The following is an 18,831-nucleotide window of genomic DNA, read 5'->3' as shown; positions in this document are numbered from 1 at the left end:
CTTTAGTAATACGTTGTGGAACAAGAAAACTTTGGTTACACATTCAACTTTTTTTGAGAGCCAGAGGATGCTTAAAGAAACTTAAAAATCTGAATCTTACTTGAAGCATTTGGATCGTGGCGGGGTTTGCAGCTTTGAGAATCTTTGAGCATATTCTCTTTACTGTTGGATTGACAGACACTTTTGAATGGTTTACAGAATGGTTTTGTACTAGTTGGGGCTGTGTCATGAGTCCCTATTCCAGCCTGAAAACACCTGCCACTGCTGAAGTCATCTGCTGAAATTACACCCATCACTTCAATTTCTTTTCCTCCAACAATCAGTGTTTGGCCTTCATCAAGACTGTCTAGCTCTTTAGATTTATATCCGGTACCTAAAATAACATAAAAATTTAGCAATTAGGACAACACAGCAAATACTACTTCCTTAACATCTGTACTCATCTGCAGGAAGAAAAAACAAAACTGTCAACAGGTATTTGATTCCTAAGCATTTGAATTGTTACACGTATGAACTCATAAAGCCTTTCCCTCCTTAACAGAGCTTGACATTTCAGTGCTAATAATCAGAATTAGATACCAGAATATGTAAGCAAATATTCTATCATCATCCACAATCAGTTCTACTGAATGTCAAATATCCATTTAAGGGAATTTACAAAAACCAGCCCCATATCATAAAATCTAGCAACTTACCTTAGTTTTAAACTTGCTAAAAACTAATAATCATTCTAGGTCCCTTTTCCTTCCTTTCATGCCCTGACATGAACACTACTAGCCCCTCTTGCTGTTGATCTAGACAGAATATTCTACTTTTAAAATCATTCTAAATTAGCTTTTTACAATTAAGGACTCATATGCATCTGAAATCTTTACCTCTACATATGGTCTGAAACATATATGCCTGATTTTTGCCAGGATTTATCAATTAACTCAATAGTTTGCTCATTCAAAAACCTATCCAGGAGCTGATGAATTTTTCTGTGCCCCCTTAGGGACTTTATCGGGTGGGCATTCTCAGAACAGCTACCACATACTATTAGTCTCACTTTCTTTTAAGATAAAGGTGTAGGAAAGAGTGGTGGTTCCTTCTTCTGAATAGTATTCTAGTGGTTGAAGCTCCCACATAAGAAATGGGAGACATATAGTTTCTTTTCTTAACTCAGGGAGGTCAGAGCCACATCTCTACCTCAAAATTCAAAGGAGGAACGTTCTTTTCCCCAGTTGTTGAATTTGTGCCACTTTGAATAAACAGACTTGGAACCTTAGTTGGGCCAGAAAAATAAAAAGCATGATTGTGTAGACCAGCAGTTAAAGCACTCACCGGTGAAAGAGGCAAAACTCCCCCAGGTTTTACACATATTTTGTCCAACAAACAGTACATAGAAAGACTGCTGGGAGCTGTTTGCAAAGCTCAGGTCTCCCACTTCTAGGAATGTGGCTTTCCCAAAGGGTTGGAAGGTGAAGATCTGGATTTGAATTCCTTTAAGAGAATATATTTACTGAGGTGTTTCACAGTCTAAGCCAGTGCTGAAAAACAGTCTGGCCAAAAGGGAAAGGGAGGTATTTTTCTTCCCCTCCTCTAAATGCACGCAAAAAGCACACAGTGATCCTTGTTTGATTCTTGAAAGAAGAACACTTGCTTTCAGGAAAGAGCTGAAGATGCCAGAACAGAAGAGAATGCACATGCCTTCCTAAATGAGGTGCCTGGAGAGGACATTTATGACCTCTCCTTTGCTCTGTATTTTTGTTTTCTGTTACTGCCTCTACATAGCTTCAAGCTGAGCATACTGAACACAGGTGTATCCCTGTGCAGGATCTTTTGGATTACGGTCTGAAGAGTCTAATTCTAAGACAGGATGGGCTTTAAGAGTAGATGGGAACTTAAGAAAGGAAAAAAAAACAAACCCTACAAAGCTCAAATGTTTATGCAGCTGCCAGAAATAATAACTGTTTCTATAACATACAGTAAATTACAAGAGAACACTTCCTAAATTCTTTGTAATACGTTATTAAGGAATTAGGACATTTGCAGAGGAGAAAAGCAAGATGTTCTGCTGCCTCGAAAAAAGCTACAGCCTGTGCTGGTTTTAGGTTCCCATGCCCCTTCTTAAATCCAGTCCTGGTATGCCTAAGTAAAAAAAAAAAAAATCTTCCTTTGCCCTTTTCTTCCCATTAAAAAAAAATAATCCTGGATGTTCATTCACATTCACTGTAAACCTCTAGTATCAAACGCAATTTTGGAGGTAAGCATCACTACTGGACTTTTCCTTCTCACTCAATGGGCTTGTAGAATAATTGCAGAAACTGAAAACTTACACTGCTTAAATTGGTCATTTTATGATTTTCTTAGAATTGACGAGCATTGAAAGCAACACTGAATAGGCAAGTTAGTACCAATGACATTGGTATCATTGTGCTCCCTGACACCATCAAAAACAGCAAAAAGGCTTTTTACCAGTGCAAATCAGAATATTCATATTTCTATTGTGTTTTCTGCTAATTCGAGAAGACAGGACTTGAAAAAAACACAAGAACAACAGGGTGGTGGCTGATGCATTCCAGGCATTACTCTCTTTCTCTCTGCCTTTTTGAAAAACAAGCAAGTCTGTACATATATTACTTTGCTATAAATAAATTCAAATTAACTTCTAAGTCACAGACTGATTTGCAAATCAAAGCTGCCTGGTCCTAACAAGGCTCACAATGTAACAAAAGAGCAGAGAAGCCATCTCAGCCCTAAAATTAATCAACTTATGTTTTGTAGCAACATTGTCCAAGCCTACTCCCTTACAAAATACCTTTGGCTCAGTTAGCAAAGTTAATTTTTGCTTTGCTTTCAGTAAAAAATTATTGCTTCAAGTTGACTGCAGCCTAAGTCTTATTTTTAACTCTGATATCAACCCAAACTGTGTCTTACAGCAGCAGCTGCTGCTAAAGCTACAAGACTAAAAATTGCTACACAGTTGACTTTGGCTTGGCTGGAAAATGTTGCTGTTTGCTTGTCTTTCCAACAAAGATAGTATTTTTAGCTGTTTGACTGGCTGAAAAGCACAGATCCAACCTCTGACATTCCCAGTTGCCATACTACTGACTGGAATATCTATAAGGAACTTACCTGTGTATTTTCCCCTAATTTTAACACCTTCTCCAATGCATTATGTGAGCAACCAAAATCAACTACTCATCCCTCATTTGGCATCTCTGCTGAATTAGTACAGCCATTCATTTCCAGATCCTCTCCTTGGACTAGCATTTGGTGTTTCTGTGAGTAATGCTACTCAGTCTGCCCCAGCCTCCCCCATGCATCTGCCTTCTATGTAAGAAATATAAAGCTTTCTTGCCATCTCCCCTTTGCCCCCCCAAAAAAACCCTACTGTTTTTTCATCCTGTGGTCGACGTTGGCATGGAGAACTCTAAATTATCTAAAGAGCTGGGTCCGTGTTATTCAAAGTACAGTAATTTTAAGCGAGTTGTTCACTTACACAAGTATGCAAATCTACAGTACCTCTTCCAATGTCTTTGCCTTCCATATCTTTCAATATTACTGACTTTCCTTTTGTAATAAGAACAGCATCGCCTTCCCACTTCTTGTGCTTTTTCTTTGATGCCTTACACCACACAACACTGAAATATTTCACAAGGCAGTCAGGTTCTTCCTGAGCTGCTTCTTCCTTCGCTGTTGCCGATGTTGGCAAACACAGGGCATCTAAAAGGGAAATAAAATAACAATATCTCAGGTTCTCTTGACAAAGCATACATTTGCATTTCAAACAAATCAAGGACAATCTATGCATTTCATCTTATACAAACAAAGTGGTGTTTTTCCTGTCCTGGGCCGCTTATGGGAAGTTTGGACTGAGACAGAACAGCACATAAGGACTCAACCTGAAATAGGAACCATTCAATTGTCTCAGAAAGTATGCACTTCCAGGAAAAACACGTTACTTGGTACATTAGTAAGTGAGCTCCTGATTTGACATACATACAAGATGACGAGCGTGGAGAACGAATAAAAGGAAAGGCTGGGAAAAAACAAAAGGGAAATGACCATAGGAGAAAATGAAAACAGGGTCCTGGTGAGACGGTGCTGGGCAATGTTCTGGAAGCAAGGACAGGAACACAGAACTCATGAAAGGGAGCAAAGGAGGCCAGTAACCAGATTTGGAGCTGAAGTCATTAGTACTAGGTGGCAGAATAACCATAGTTGTAATAATGCAAAAGATTATTTCCACTCCTTTCCTTATACCCTCTAAAAATAAGTAATTGTGCAAATCTTGAAACAGACCGTCTCTTAAGTTTGCAGCAACTCAATGTTGTTACTAGCCTTAGACTGTTAGATTTGTCAGCAGTTACCTAATTAGAACTGTTATGGATGTAAACAGTGATAGGAAATATATAGGTTAATAAGGTTAAGAAATCATAATAGAACAGACAGCAGCTGATTATAATATTGATTAAGAATAAACACATGCTTTCAAGAGTTAGCAGTCTGACACAAGTAATGGTAGATAAGTCCCCAGCATTACCTAAAGGAATATCTGTAGCATTCCTTTTCAGCACATGCACAGCTTCAAAGGGAGAATCAGACTAATTTTCATTAAAATATGCTTAGATGCTGGTTAAAGGCTTAAATCGGTTTGCTCCTTTGATTCCATCTGGGATTCAACACTATACAAATCTGTTACAAAAAAGTACTTATGCCACAGACTAACCTTTCCAAAATTTCCAAGTGTGCTGGTATTTAAAGGACCAGTGGCTAGAGTAAACTTTTGCTCACAATAATGGTCCAATAAAGAGGCAATTTTATCACTTCTACATCAAGTCTACATATTCTTAAAACTGCGAAACAGTCATGCTGAAAACCAGTGCAATTTTTCAGATTAGCATTTACTAAAAAGGTACTATCTAAATGAAAAAGGCTATATTTATTGAATAGAATTTTATTCTCAAAGCTCTCTAGAAGTTTTATTGTCTGTATAGAACTCTATGCTAACACAGTGCCTAACGTAGACAGGATTTTCCATAGGTGGATGTTTCTTCAGGGCATTAGTCAACATCTGTAGTGTTTCATGCGACAGATGCCCCCATCTCCAAGGGGTAACAGAGCAGCTACTGAACGCTGGCACACCGCAGGAGGACGAGAAAACAGAACAGAGCAGCTCTTTTTGAAACGTAGGGGATTCTTTGTAGATGAAACCTGGGAAATGAGCCAGAGAGCAAGAATAAATCCTTGCAGTTTTGCAAAAAAGGTACAAGGGCTCTATTGGATCTTCAGTAATCACAAGTGATAAGATTTAGAGGAGCAAAGGAGAAAGGGGGAGAAGAAATAAAACCCATACATTGCTAAAAACCCAAGAGACTAATTTTATTCTATATTGAGTTTCTAATTGTAAACTGATTCAACAAGATAAATACAAGACTGTTTTCTCTTTGCTTTTCAAACTGATTCTCTTAGCTTAATCAGCAACTTCTTTCCTCGTATTAAGATTTTAAGTAACTGTTACTGCAAGAACTGGAGATTTCATTGCAGAACTTTCTTCTTCTCTCTTGAGGGATGGCCATCCATAAACAAATGACCACCTCCTTGTCTCCTCCACTGACCTCCCACATGAGTTTGGTGACCCCTGAGATCTGTTTTATGGTCATTGCTCTTTTACTCAGGGAGTCCTGCCTGGTGTTATCTGAATTACCAGTAGGTTAACTTTCAGGTCAATAACAATTCTTCAAACTCTTCTTATCCCTACTTCATTTAAAATAATAAGAAAACGAATAATTTAGAAACAGCTGGAAACTGCTAGCATTTCATAATAGTGACTTTTGCCGAAAAGAATTTCCAAAGCAACCTGCCCCCAGTGAGAAGCAAACTGGGCACCAATATTCCATACAATACTACCATGTTCCTATGGGAAAACTGAAAAACAACAGCCTCTGCAATGCTCAGATTTCTTCCCTCAATTTGTCTTCTGAATTATCATAATTTCTGTTTATAAAAATATCCAATAGTGATTTGTTTCTACGCTACATGAAGTATTCTCCTATTACCTATAACTACAGTATAGTTTCAGATAAAAGTGTTAAGGTATTTCTCTTTTTAAAAAAATTAAACATTTTTATGTAAAAATAATTACACCCTCTCAAAATTATCTTCCATAGGATTCCCTTGAATAGAAAACCTATACCTGTTCACCAACAATGCTGATTAGGTACCCACATTCAACCTTCTTTCTATCTTATCGGTTTTGTTTGTATTCATCATCACACCTATTTAACTTCAAAGATTTATTCCAGTGCAATAGCAAAATATCCAAATTTGATAAATACAGTGTCAGGAACTTCTCAGGAATTGAAGTGAGACTGGTATGTTATGCACAGGGACTAAGTTCAGTGTTTGATACAGGGGTACAGAGAGCAACAGTTTCAACAGTAAAACCCTTGCTGCTCACTGACCGTAGACAGTATCTTAAATAAAGCTGGGTTTGCTGAGACCCTGGAAGATAAACTGCAATTGTAAATTCTGAGCTCTGCTGTTAATCAGTTTGGACTGAAAATAATAAGTAACAGGAACCATGTGTACACCACAGTATGAGAAAGATCAGGAAATCATGCCCACTCATTTCTCTCCCAAACAGCAAACCGCCCAGCCTGGGAGTGCGGTTTTCTTAACCGTGAAGAAACTCTAGCAAGTGGCATGTCTCTACTCCCAGAATGAAGGGCTTGGGAACTTTAAAGACATGACTAATAAGGCATTGAAAAGCTCCTACAAATAAAAAAGCTTTCTCTTGCTGGTTGAGAAAGCAAGGGCTTAAGTTTCGAGGTATAAACCATAGCCTAGTTGATATGAGGAAAAGTTTCAGCAGCTTCAGGAAGGTGATGATTTACAGAAAGCGGGACAGGATCCAGGAGAGGGGACAGGGGAGCATTCCAATGGCAAACCAGTTTAACCAGTTTCTGATGAGCAGGATTTAGAGAAAATGCATCGATTAAGTGTGCTAGGTTACTCCCAGTGCACCAAGAAAGCAGCTGCATTATGAAAGACTACAAAAGGTAACTCAAACATGCATTTTCAGTAGACTATACACTGTAGCTTGCAGCATTGTACGTATGCGTTACCATAAGGAATACAGCATGCTCCAGTGAGCAGGGCACTAGACACCTTGGCCTGAGGTGTGGTTTAATGGATGGCTTAACCCCATCCAACTGCAGGCTGCTGCCAAAACCCACAAGCTCACCTTTCCTTCCCTCTTCCCCTCCGCTTCTCATCCACCAGCTGCAGGCAAGCCAGCTCAGTGAATCCCACCAGCAACTACAGTCAATACAGGGAAAGGATACGTGCGGTTTGGAACAAGGAGACTGGGAGGCTGCCCCTTTTTTTGTGGCAGCTACTGCTAGGTTGGGGTGGTTTTGAAACCGCGGGATCTGTCAAGTTACCCAACGCCTCCGTACCTGAACTTCCATGTTGGAAGCATCTATGGAACGACGGGGAGTTTTCCCTCAACCGCTCTGAATCTTCTAAATAAAAAGCACTTTGCAGTGTGAAAATTACAGTTTAAAGAAGAGAACTTTGATTCAAGTTGCGCTCTATAGCGCTAAGGAATAATTAAAAAAGAGGGAGGCAGAACAAAAAATCTGGACTGAGGTAAAAGGAGATCTGGGCTCTGAATGAATCCCAGCCGAAACTCGATGGCAGTGCTCTGCTGCAGCCTCTGGAGCCACTCTGCATGCCTGCCGTCGATCTGCTCCACAGAGCCAGCGTCACCTCCATCTTCTGAGCAGAGGAAGCAATCAAAAAGTTCCTTAATCAAATTAATTCATAGCGTTTAGAGAACAGATGTTTACCTAGTAGTTAAATGTCTTGTTCCATATGAAAAATCTGTATCTTAAACACTCCTAAGATATCCCAGGAATATTTAAAGAAATATGAGACTGAGACAGCATCATCCTTCATTTGCAAAGCAATTTCAGTCTAATGATAAACTTAATACTAAGCTAACATGTAAATGTATATTAGTGTGCCTTGAAGATGGAAAAATATGTAATAACTCTCCTCACAGCACTTCTGTGAGACTTTTATGAGGAGCGCAACCAGCAAGAGTCGAGCTGACTTGCCTTAAAACCATAGGAATCAATGACAGCTGGGATTACATCTCAGAGTCGCTTGATTATAAGCCAGTGCTTTGTACTCCTCTTTCAAACACAAAATGTATATGTAATTCATCTCACACACATCAGCATCATTAGCAAACTCACCTAAAGACTGATACTTCAAGCAGGAATATTTTCTTTGAAAAACACATCATTGTTTTACATCCAAAATTATTTTTAAACAAAAATGCAAATTTTTAAAATATTTTTAAACATCACTGTCAAAGTCACTTTATACGCGTATCTTTCATCTGAAACTCCAATCAAACTAGCCTCTAGATTGCTGAACGTGCATTACTATGGAGATCTCCATTAGCAGATCTTATTTTACATAGCTGATAACTTTGCCAAGCCTTCATCTGTCCATACATCTTCCATGCTAGCTGTCTCAGTTTAAGCACACATATTCACACACATGCACAATGTCCATAAAGCCTTTCAGTGAAAGAAAAATCATTGTTTATGAGAACAAAAAACACAGATTGACGCAGTTTTAGTCAAAATAAACTATTATTCCTTGTAGAAGCTCTAATAACTCAATACTCTGGAGAAGAATCTAAAAATCTGGGGAGAAGATAGCACTTCTTTTTTCTTTTGGCTGGGGTAAAACTTTTTCCATTTCTGAAAGCTAAAAGCTCTTGGAAATAAATGCAGTTTGCACATTCTCTGCAGCTTAATTTCCTGAGGATTACACACTGGACATGCTCTAACTGAGGCCGAGAATAGCTTTCTCTGTAGTCACAGCTCTCACTGCTCAGACCAAAGCTGGGTCTCTTCCAAGCACACCAGCAGGAAATTTATCCTGGTCCCTCTCCTTTGGAGACATCATCTCCCCTCCTGACACCAACCAGGCAAAGATGGCAGAGGGGACAAGGACCAGCTACAAGGAAGAGCAATTTGGGAGAAGCAGCCTGAAAAGAAAGACTACCGCTGGAAAGGAAGGCTGATGTTAAACCGGTATAAAACTGACAACTGGGTTAAAGACTGTAAGTCGGAGCTGGAATCAGAGCATGCCAGGGAAAGGCTAGAAATCAAGCAGGGAGTCAAAAGAGTAGGAAGACAACAGATTATTTTAGGAGAAGGGATGGGGAAAATAACTGAGGCAGACTGGGCCTGGAGTCAAGCAGCAAAGAGAGAGTTGGGGTTTTCTGAGCAGGAACTGGGGCAAGAAAAACTTACTGCCCCTCATCTCTGTCCCTCAAAATTCAAGGTTCACTAAAAAACATATGGCTGGAAGCCATCAAGGGAAATCAAGGGAAGACTTGGGAGAAAGAAATGAGAACAGGAGCTGATTAGACAGTGACAGGGAAAATAAACTGAAAAGTGACAGTGGAAGAAACCAGCTAAGGACAACATAGCACTGCAACATAAAAGATGACAAGCAGGTGAGCCCCGAAGGGCACTCAGAGCAACCCGACCTCCTGGTAAACAGGGCCCACTCCTTTTCCCCCATCCTTCTGGTTTAACTTTTTCCCTAATTCAAATTTTAAGACTACCAAGGTAGTCTTAAAGACCAAGACTACCAACATAAAACTACTGTAATTGTTACGCTGCTCCATATAGTTTTATAGAACGGGATTCAGCAGCTGCTCTGCACGTGGGTAGGGCTGGGGGAGGAGAGCAAGGGGAGATTTAGGTGCAACATAAGAGACGGAGGCAATTAAGGTTTTGAACTGGATCCGTTTGACTGATCGTACCCTGCGAGACAAACCCAAATCAATTCTGAGTTTAAGACTGGTGGAGGACCCAGAATCGGCCAAATAATTTCTAGTGGACAAGTCAGTGAAGGCAAAGCAGGAGCTAAAGCTTGGTTCATCGTATTGTTTTCCCCCAAGTTGCTTTGGTACTTTCTGCTCTTCGACCTGAAAAAATTTCAGTCTTTCAGTTTCTTTGCTGTCAGCAAACGTGCAAAACTCACTGGGGAAAACACTGCATGCCACTATATTAACGGTCTACACTGACTTCAGTGACCTCCTAATGCAGTCATTCACTTTATTATCCAAAAGGGTAAAGATAAGAGTTTCAACCTTGCCTGTCTTACACAGATGAAAACATCAAATTATATGGAATAATCTGTTTAGAAATGTTAATTTGCTCTAAAAGCCAAAAGATTAACATCTACAACCCCGTGGTACAAAACTATGTCACACCCCCACCCCATCCCCCAAACCCCAGCTTCCACTAAGTGAACAGTTTTAAGGTTGTGAAGTCGCAAAGTTGAGAGATGTCAAAAATAAGACTGTTCCAGTGACCTGATCTGCCCCATTGTGCGTATGCATTAATGATAAAGTCTTCACAGAAAACACGCCGCGCTGCATTGCTGTGGGACCTCTTGCTCATTCAGTGCAGAGAACTGAACCGCTCGGCAGCGGCAGGACAAAAGAGGCTGCTGCCGCCTACGTGATCCCTCAGCTGCTTTGCTGCAAACTGCAAGAGGTGTGTGATGAAGGAGGCTGAGACTGCGAGGACAGAAAGTCCACTCTTGTGGTTAGATAAGCTGAATAGTGCCTTAGAGAACTGGATCTTACTTGCATGTCTCCTAGAGTTCCTCTGCAGTGTAAGGAAAGTCATTTAACCCCAACTTCTCAGCAGTAAACATTTGCCTGAGAGCCTGACTTGTGATTTGGTCTCATTTATAGTAATAGTGAACACTCACGGGTCCAAATGAAAGTTGTGGTTTGGAAAGATTAACTGTACGGTATACTAAAGCCCTGAGATAATGCAGTCCTAGACAATTCAGTCTGCACCTTCAGTAATAACAGGGCTTTTTGGTTTTATTCTCTCTGTGCCTCAACTTCTGCATTATCTCCTGGAAAGTGGAGATTATACCAACCTCTTAATCTCACTAGGATGTTGCGAAACGTAATTACATCTGTGAAGCACTCAGATACTATCAGGATGGTCACCAGAGGAAAAAAAAATTAGCTAATGAATTCAAAATAGTCTGAATAGTGTGCTGAAAACAAGGCCTAAGTCTATAACTGTACAAAGAGGTGGAACGAAAATACTGAGTAGTGGCTCAGTAAGCGGACACAGCCCATTCTGTGAACTGAAATTGGCAAGGAAGCCTACACAAATAGAGTCCATAATCATGTATTAATGACTACACCCAACAGCATGAGAAGGCTGGATTCAGGTTGTGCGTATTTGCAAGTTTTTGGGTACTTGAGTTTGTAACCTTAATTTTCTTTTCAAATAAGAACCTTCTATATACAATAATAGAGATCATAGATGTACTTAATTTGAACAAGTAGGAACAATCCCCTCATCACCGTTTAATGAAACAGTTACCTCTCAAGGGTATCAACTGCAGAGAAGAGAGGATGGAGAGCATGTGTTTTCAAAATTATAGCTCCATGGTAGAAAACTATTCTTCCTAAACCTCTCAACTGTCTAAAAATCCAACTGACTCCAGCTTCCGCTGTAAAAATTTAATGAACTAAGCTGAAAGCTTCTGTCAAGTCCACAGAAATAGATGTGCAAGTCCTATTATCAAAGGAAAAAGCAGCATCATTGAGAATTCTGAAAGGCTGCAGGCATCATTCGGTGCAGTGAGCCAGATCAGCTCGGTAAAACATTGGAGCCAGTCAAATGCCATCCAAGTTGACTGTTTACTACACTTCTTAAAGTTGCCATCCACACCAAAAGTTGTTTTGATTAATTTGTCAAGTAAAGGCTCTTTTACTTCAAAAAATAAATGCAAAAGTCATGTCAGAAAGCAACATCTATACTTGGGTTCTGTAAATATTGAATGTCATTGCAATAAATGATAGTCTAAATGGGATATAAGTGGAAAAATTCCCAACATTTAAATTACCAAAAAATCCAAATTACTAAGAATTGTTATTAGACTATTGCACAGTCACAGTCTAACTGTAGCCATCGCAAAAAGCAGTCAATTTTTGAAGCAGCTTGCAGAGATGTAAGTACACAACCTTTTGTGTTTAAAGGTTAATGGAAGGTACACAGCTAAATCCATATGTGGTACTTTGAAAATACATAGGTTGGCATTCTCTTAAGCATTTGCTATTACCTCTACTGTTTTTTATTAAAAATGAAACTATACTTCTGTGCTGTACAAAATCTCTGTTCCTAAAATGCAAAGACTTTTAGATTTGTAACAAAAAGCAAGCAGGCAGAAAGGGATTTATTAAGATTACGTATCCTTCGTATTAACATCTGTTTTAGCACATATTGGAAGGAAAAACATTTTTAATGTACTGTTTGTGTTTCTTAATGGCCATCTTTGATTTCCCTGGATTATAATAAAGAGTCCTTAAAATAAAAATAATCAATAAAACTCATGCCCACTGTCATAAGCATGAAACACAATATATTCCTATCCTAAATTATTTAAACAGGACTGTTTAAAATTTATGACATTACCCTGGAAAGAGGCACACAAAGGATGAGTCATATTTTTGAGAATTTTCATGTGTTATGCAGCAATGATTACTAGCAGAGTGGCTGACGAAATATTTGGAAAGGGAAAGAGTAATCTTTCCAAATCAAGTTACATAACGTTGATGTACATAAATGTAATCCGTTCAGTAGTCCAAGCAGAAAAGTAATATTTATGGCCCAAGCACAAAAACCTAGAGCTCTAGTTGTAATTCTTACTAGGAAAGCAAAACTGGAACAGGGAAGATGAGGGAGGAGGGAAGAGGAGAAATTCATCCTTGTGGAGGTAAGCAATGCTTACTGTGCTGCCTGTGCTGGTTCTGGATGTAAGAAAATTGACTACATCTTAAATTGCATAGAAATTCCAATACAAATTAACAAGATGATTCCATGCAGGGAGCTGTAAATTCAGGATGCCTTTAACAGAGTCTACGTCGTGTCAACCCTGCCTATTTTTGGTCCTGAGCTGACCACTTATATAAGGAAACGCTAGAAGACATGGAGACGTGGCAGCTTTCCATCAGCAGACTGGGTCCACTTGCTATTCCCAAGGGACTTCTTTGACCCTTGATGCCACTTGAAAGCCTCTGCAGCACACACAGCTCTTCTTATCAACTTATCATATGCATATCTCACTGGGTATGTACGTGTGTGTGTGTACGTACATATGCACATGCGCATACTCATCAGAGAAGGATGAGATTTAAAAAAAGATTAAATTTATCTCTACTATATTTCATCTGCAAACAGTCTTTACAGATGCTCGCTATTATCTTCAGAGCTAAATTATCTGAAACTCTCAAAATATACTTAACTTCTGGACTGTTGAAAAACATCTTTAGTACCTTCTTGGAAGTTGACTTAGGAATAGTGTATTTTCAAAACTCAACTACAGCAAATTAGCACATACAGCTATATAATAAAACCTCTTCAGAAAGGAACAAATTTTGTCTAGCAGAAATAATTATAACAAACAACAATAGCTAAATTCTCTAAGCAAGCTTAATTCAGCCCTCACCTGTGCGCACACTATGCTGTACTCTGAATCACAGAGCTACAAGCCATCATTTCCAGCCTATTGCTAGTCTTGAACTTTTCGCAGAAGAGCGAGGCCATCCAGCTGAATACTCCAAGAGCTCTGAAAACCTTACTGCCCTGAAAGAAGGGCAGTTGTGCTCGAGAACCTTGCTGTCATCTGTCACCCTCTCTGGATCTAAACAAAGCGGCTTCCTCACTGAGGCCGCCTGGCCTGCTAGGGACACATTTTCTTGCTAGGGACACAAACTAGGGACACATTTTCTTGCTGTCATTCAAGGTGTTCACAGCTGGGAAACCACTGTTCTCCTCTCAACACTGCAATGTGCCCTGGTTGGACAGAGTCTCTTAAGGATTCAATTAGGGACGATATCTGAAGTGTAACAAACTTGTACTGAAAATGACCAAATTCTGTGTTTGCCAATGACTTATCAATCAGACAAACTTGAATGAGGTTTTATAGGAATGGCCAAAGACCAGCTTGGTGCCAAATTTCAAGTACTTTTTCAAAAGCACAGAGAAACTAGAACACTACAAAGTGAAGATCATAAAATTTCAATACATCCAAACCAGCGCATTCTCTCCTCAGTCTGGTTCACAGAAAAAAGCTGAGCTACTTCAAGAAGACATAAACAAACACAAATACTTATCTAGAACACACACATTATAGCCTGAGAGGAGGTACCCCAGCATAAAGTGGTTTGGCCAAACTGATTGTTGATGCTACCAATGTCACCTGGAAGTCCATCATGATGTACAACCTACTGCCAAAGCTTCCTTACAATGCAAAACAACGCAAACACCACCTGGGTGAAACTTGCAGAGTTTACAAGTCAAAAATAATGTTTTTTGGCTTACACGTGCACCCCTAAGTGAATGCCGTATTATGAGAGAGAACGTATCAACAGTAATAGCAATGTTATACATACCCAATTTTACTTCTGTATTTCTGGTACATGCCACACAAACATTTCTAGACTTCACAGAATCGTATTCTTAACAGTATCGACAAGTGGGCTAAGTAAAATTTACCTACAAACTGCTGCAGAGTTATGATAAATTACTTTCTTTCACATGACATCTTCAGTGATTAATAATAGATACAATTTGCGACTACTGCAACAGATTTTATCTGATACAACAGAGGAAACAAATAATATTGTAGTAACTAACCACAGGCAGTCCAAAATCCCTCCTCCCCATCCCCAAAGTAGATAAACATTTTGTCCTATTGTTTCGCTATTAAATTAAAGAAAAAAAAAAACAGTAATTTATAAATTCATTTACTTATTTCAAGCATGCAGAAAGTTCTGAGCTTTAGAACCAGACATTGTCGAGAAAGCGTTAGCAATACAGGCAAGGATCATACAAAGACATACCAAGTAAGCAAATGGCGACACACAGAATACTGTAAACAAAATGACTGAGCCTTATCCAAACTGGGTCCTGACATCAACTGAGTATGGAGGGGCACCATAATCCAGAGGAATTATTTTTTAGCTGACATTTATGTTAAATTATGCTAATTATTGTGATTATGCTAACTATAGATGAAAATCAAGAGCCAACAGAAAATGGCCAGGAAACAATGACTAATTTTTTTTTAAATTCTATTTGCGTACATAGAATACAAAAAATTAAGTAGGATTTTTCAAGTCTGCAGTTTTGCTAAACAGCAAATAGAAGTCGTAAATCATAAGGGGTAACTGCTGATTTAAGTATTCAATGAAAATTATATGATATTCTTCTTGTGTGAATAATACAGAGTCAAACAAGGTGTTATGCTCACTCAGAGACGTTTGGATACATCAGCAAATAGGTCTGTGTAATCATTAGGATAAAACAGTGTGCAATCCATAGCACGGAAGAAAGGCAGGGACAGTGGGGAATGCCAATGCCTGCAGATGGCCGAGCTTCCCTTGCGCTCGCTGACACTCATCCACCCCCTCTTACACACAAATCACAAGCGAGGTTTTCAACTACCTGAGCACTGAAGAACTGTTTTACAAGAAAGAATTCACAGAGACTAATTTTGTTAGCTAGTCTTCAGTAAAACTTCAGGAAATTCTATCTTTATGATGGAGGAAACTTTGCGCAGACTGCTTGGATGCCATTTAACAGCAACCGTCACTACACAGGCAACTTGGCAGACATCAAGGTGAACGCTTTCATTTTTAGCAGAGATAAAACACAGAAACATAGATCACAGAATGACTGAAATTTAGTCATGTGTTACACACCTAGCTAACAGGCCATTATTTTAACTACTGTAAACAGCACACTTTTTTTTTTAAAAAAATCTAAGACTTAAGACAATGAGATTTTTCAAATTATTTGAGACCTGGATATTTAAAAACAGAATAAAAGCACGACTTGTTAGGAATATACACCGAGAAGCTACATTTCATGTATTTTAAAACCTTGAAAAATGCTAAAAGGCATTCTTTTTAAAGGCTTCTCTTTATTTTCATGTACAAAATAGAAAAGTGATCAACACGCTAGGAAAACACCACTTTATCATGAGTAACCTTTTTATGATTTTACCAAAGTTAAAATTCATATGGAGCCATCCTAAAGCAATTTAAAACAAGATAACAAGAAATTTTAAAAGACAGCTTCACCAGCCAGCCTGGCTACCACAATTCCCCATTTGCTCCTCCCACTCAGAAACAATTCTCTCACAGTTACAAGCAACTTAATGGCTTTGCCTATTGGAAACCCAGCAGACACAAAGTCTGCCCAAAGACGATGATATGCAAGCTCTAGTCTATGCATTTTCATTGTATGAGGGAAAAAAATCCCAAGCCAGAAAATGTGTAGAGATATAAACGAAATAAAGGAATTGAAGCTAGTGAGGTGGAAGATGCTCGAAAACAGGAGTGTGACAAGCAAGATTAGCTATAACTAATCTCTCCCGGTCTTGGAGTACCTCTTGTACCTTTTTTACCTGATAAGAATTGTGATCTAAGGCAAGCACATCAACTGAGATGATTCCACAGGAGTTGAAAGCTTACAAGGGGAAGTGGGGAAGGACAAAAAAAGCAAGATTTTGCTTTTTTTTTGCTCCCTTTTGCAAAGGGAGAAGCCGACAAAATTATAGACTGATCATTAGACAATTATTCAAACAGATGAAGCTACGCAAGATGCTATCACAATTATCCCAAAGTTATCACAGTTCCAGTTTTTTACTCTAATCCTAAACGTAAGTCCATTAGATGGTGGGAATTAAATTACTCCTGGAGCCTGTTTATTTCAGTTATCTTAGTAGAAGGACATGAACATATGGTAGAAATTTGCCCTTGCCTAAAATTACTCTGCTTGTACTATGTACGTTACAAACATGCAGACAGGGAATGGCACTGCCAGATGTAGCGAAGGGAATAAGAGGATAAGAACGGGGGTGAAGGCTTCCTACCACCCCTTTCACACATGCTAACAAAATACCATTTGCTGGAACAGTAAAAATTCATAGCGCTTCAAGGTCCAGAAGGACTAACCACAGCTGTGGTGCATGTACCCACATTAGGAATACACGGAAAAAAAAACAGGAACAGGCACTGAGAAGTGAGAAGTCTGACTCAGACAGATAACCTGGTACTGTAAAGCAGATGTGGGGTGAGAAAGAAATGCAGATCTACCAGCATGGAGAGGCGTAATAAATAGTCAGCACCATATTGCACTGACAGAGCAATATAATGTCACTGAAGGAGGAAACATTTCTGTGGTGAAAGGAGATAAATGTCATGTCGCTGGTATAGAAACAAGCGAGCCACACAGGGAGTCAAGAGATTTCTCCCCCCACCCCAAGCTCCCCTAAAAACCAAAAGAAACACAACCGAGAACAAAGGAAACTAAAAGCACGAGAGAGATCTGAACTAGAGGTGCTGCCTGCAGATAAGAATGAAAAGCCTTCCAGTAAAAAATGAGACAAAGACAGAACAACCAAACATGGGAGAACACTGATTACAGGGAGACAGTTCTGACCAGGCCGGTGTATTTTATTGTTTCTTTGCTCATTTGCATCCTTTCCCTTCCAATATCAAGAATACAAGGGAGACTTTGCTCTACCCAGACTCCTACTTTTGCATCTACTTTGTTCAGTTCAGAAAGGACTGCAAACTTTCAAAGACTGGAAATTCCTCTGGTTCTAGTCCTCGAAATAAAAATACCATGCCAATAGAAACCTGGGAGGTCACCTCTTCATCTAGCTCAAGGAGAACGGAGAATTCAACAGAAAATATTCTGAAGTCTCTAGAGCATTTTGGTGGCCAACGTAAGAGTGGCTATAATTCAAAACCACTGCAAGGCTATGAGCCGTATGGGAATTATTTTCTGAACTATTAAAACCTTGTTTATTTGCAGAACATGTAAGGACAGAAACAACAAATAAAATTAATTCCTTACCACTGGAAACCAGAATTCTGATTTTCAACTGAAAGGATAAGATCAGGCATTTCCAAATTAAGACGAGTGCAGAGAATTTAGTGCTGTTTCCCATTTCTGAGAAGCCACATTTCAGATGCCACAGTATAACAAATAAAATCCTTATTTATTTATTAAAGCCAATATTTTGACTCTTGTGAACTCACGGAAGTGAGTATCTGATTGAAGTGTCTCCAGCTACACAAAAACAGATCGACGTCCTTGAACTGAAAAATACAGCATAAAGCCAGGGACTGTACAGAAACAGAGGCCACTTATTCAGGCATCATCATTTTCAGCACACACAAAAATTCCCAACAGAACAAACGCTTACAGTGGTCTCTTCTCTAGAAAACAACTGGAAGAGGAAAAGTATCGGGGAACTCCATATTGACGACATCTGTTTTCACTGTCTGTATTTCTCCTCTGTTTGTAAACAGAAGGCTTGCTTCCTCTACTCTTTCCACTTGTAACATGTTAAAGTTATCCTGGGTACCGACAGTCAAGATTATTTCTCTCATATCACTACCATAAAATTTTAACTACAATTCTTTAAGCTCCACTAGCCCCTCAATTAAACTTACATGCTTCCAACCTTCAGTTTTTAATAAGCATTTATCCCTGTGGCTACAAAGGTAGCCTGGTTCACTCAGAAGACCGACACGGAGGTGCGAGGCTTACCTCATTCAGTGTCTGCTGATGCAGACCCGTGCCCCATGCTCGCATGCTGAGGTTCTGCGGGAATGGAGAAAGAAGCAAATTTGGGAAAACAGTGGTGACAGGAGCGACAGTTACAAGCTGCTGCAGGAAGAAATATTCTTCCTATTGC

General features: G+C 39.3%; 1 protein-coding gene across 1 annotated transcript in view; it reads right to left on the bottom strand.

Moving 5' to 3' along the window:
* Positions 1-18,831, bottom strand: part of RAD54B (RAD54 homolog B) — a gene marked incomplete at its 3' end in the record, with an annotated part of 66,596 nt that overhangs the window by 18,947 nt on the left and 28,818 nt on the right. The window contains exons 4-5 of the mRNA XM_082315272.1: positions 3,508-3,708; positions 101-373 (exon numbers count right to left, since the gene is read on the bottom strand). Of these exons, the coding sequence (XP_082171398.1) occupies positions 101-373; positions 3,508-3,708 (474 nt within the window). The remainder of the gene's footprint in view (positions 1-100; positions 374-3,507; positions 3,709-18,831) is intronic.

This window comes from Platalea leucorodia, assembly GCF_965183815.1.
Source record: "Platalea leucorodia genome assembly, chromosome: 1".
Taxonomy (NCBI): domain Eukaryota; kingdom Metazoa; phylum Chordata; class Aves; order Pelecaniformes; family Threskiornithidae; genus Platalea; species Platalea leucorodia.
This window is presented reverse-complemented; position numbering and strand designations above follow the sequence as displayed.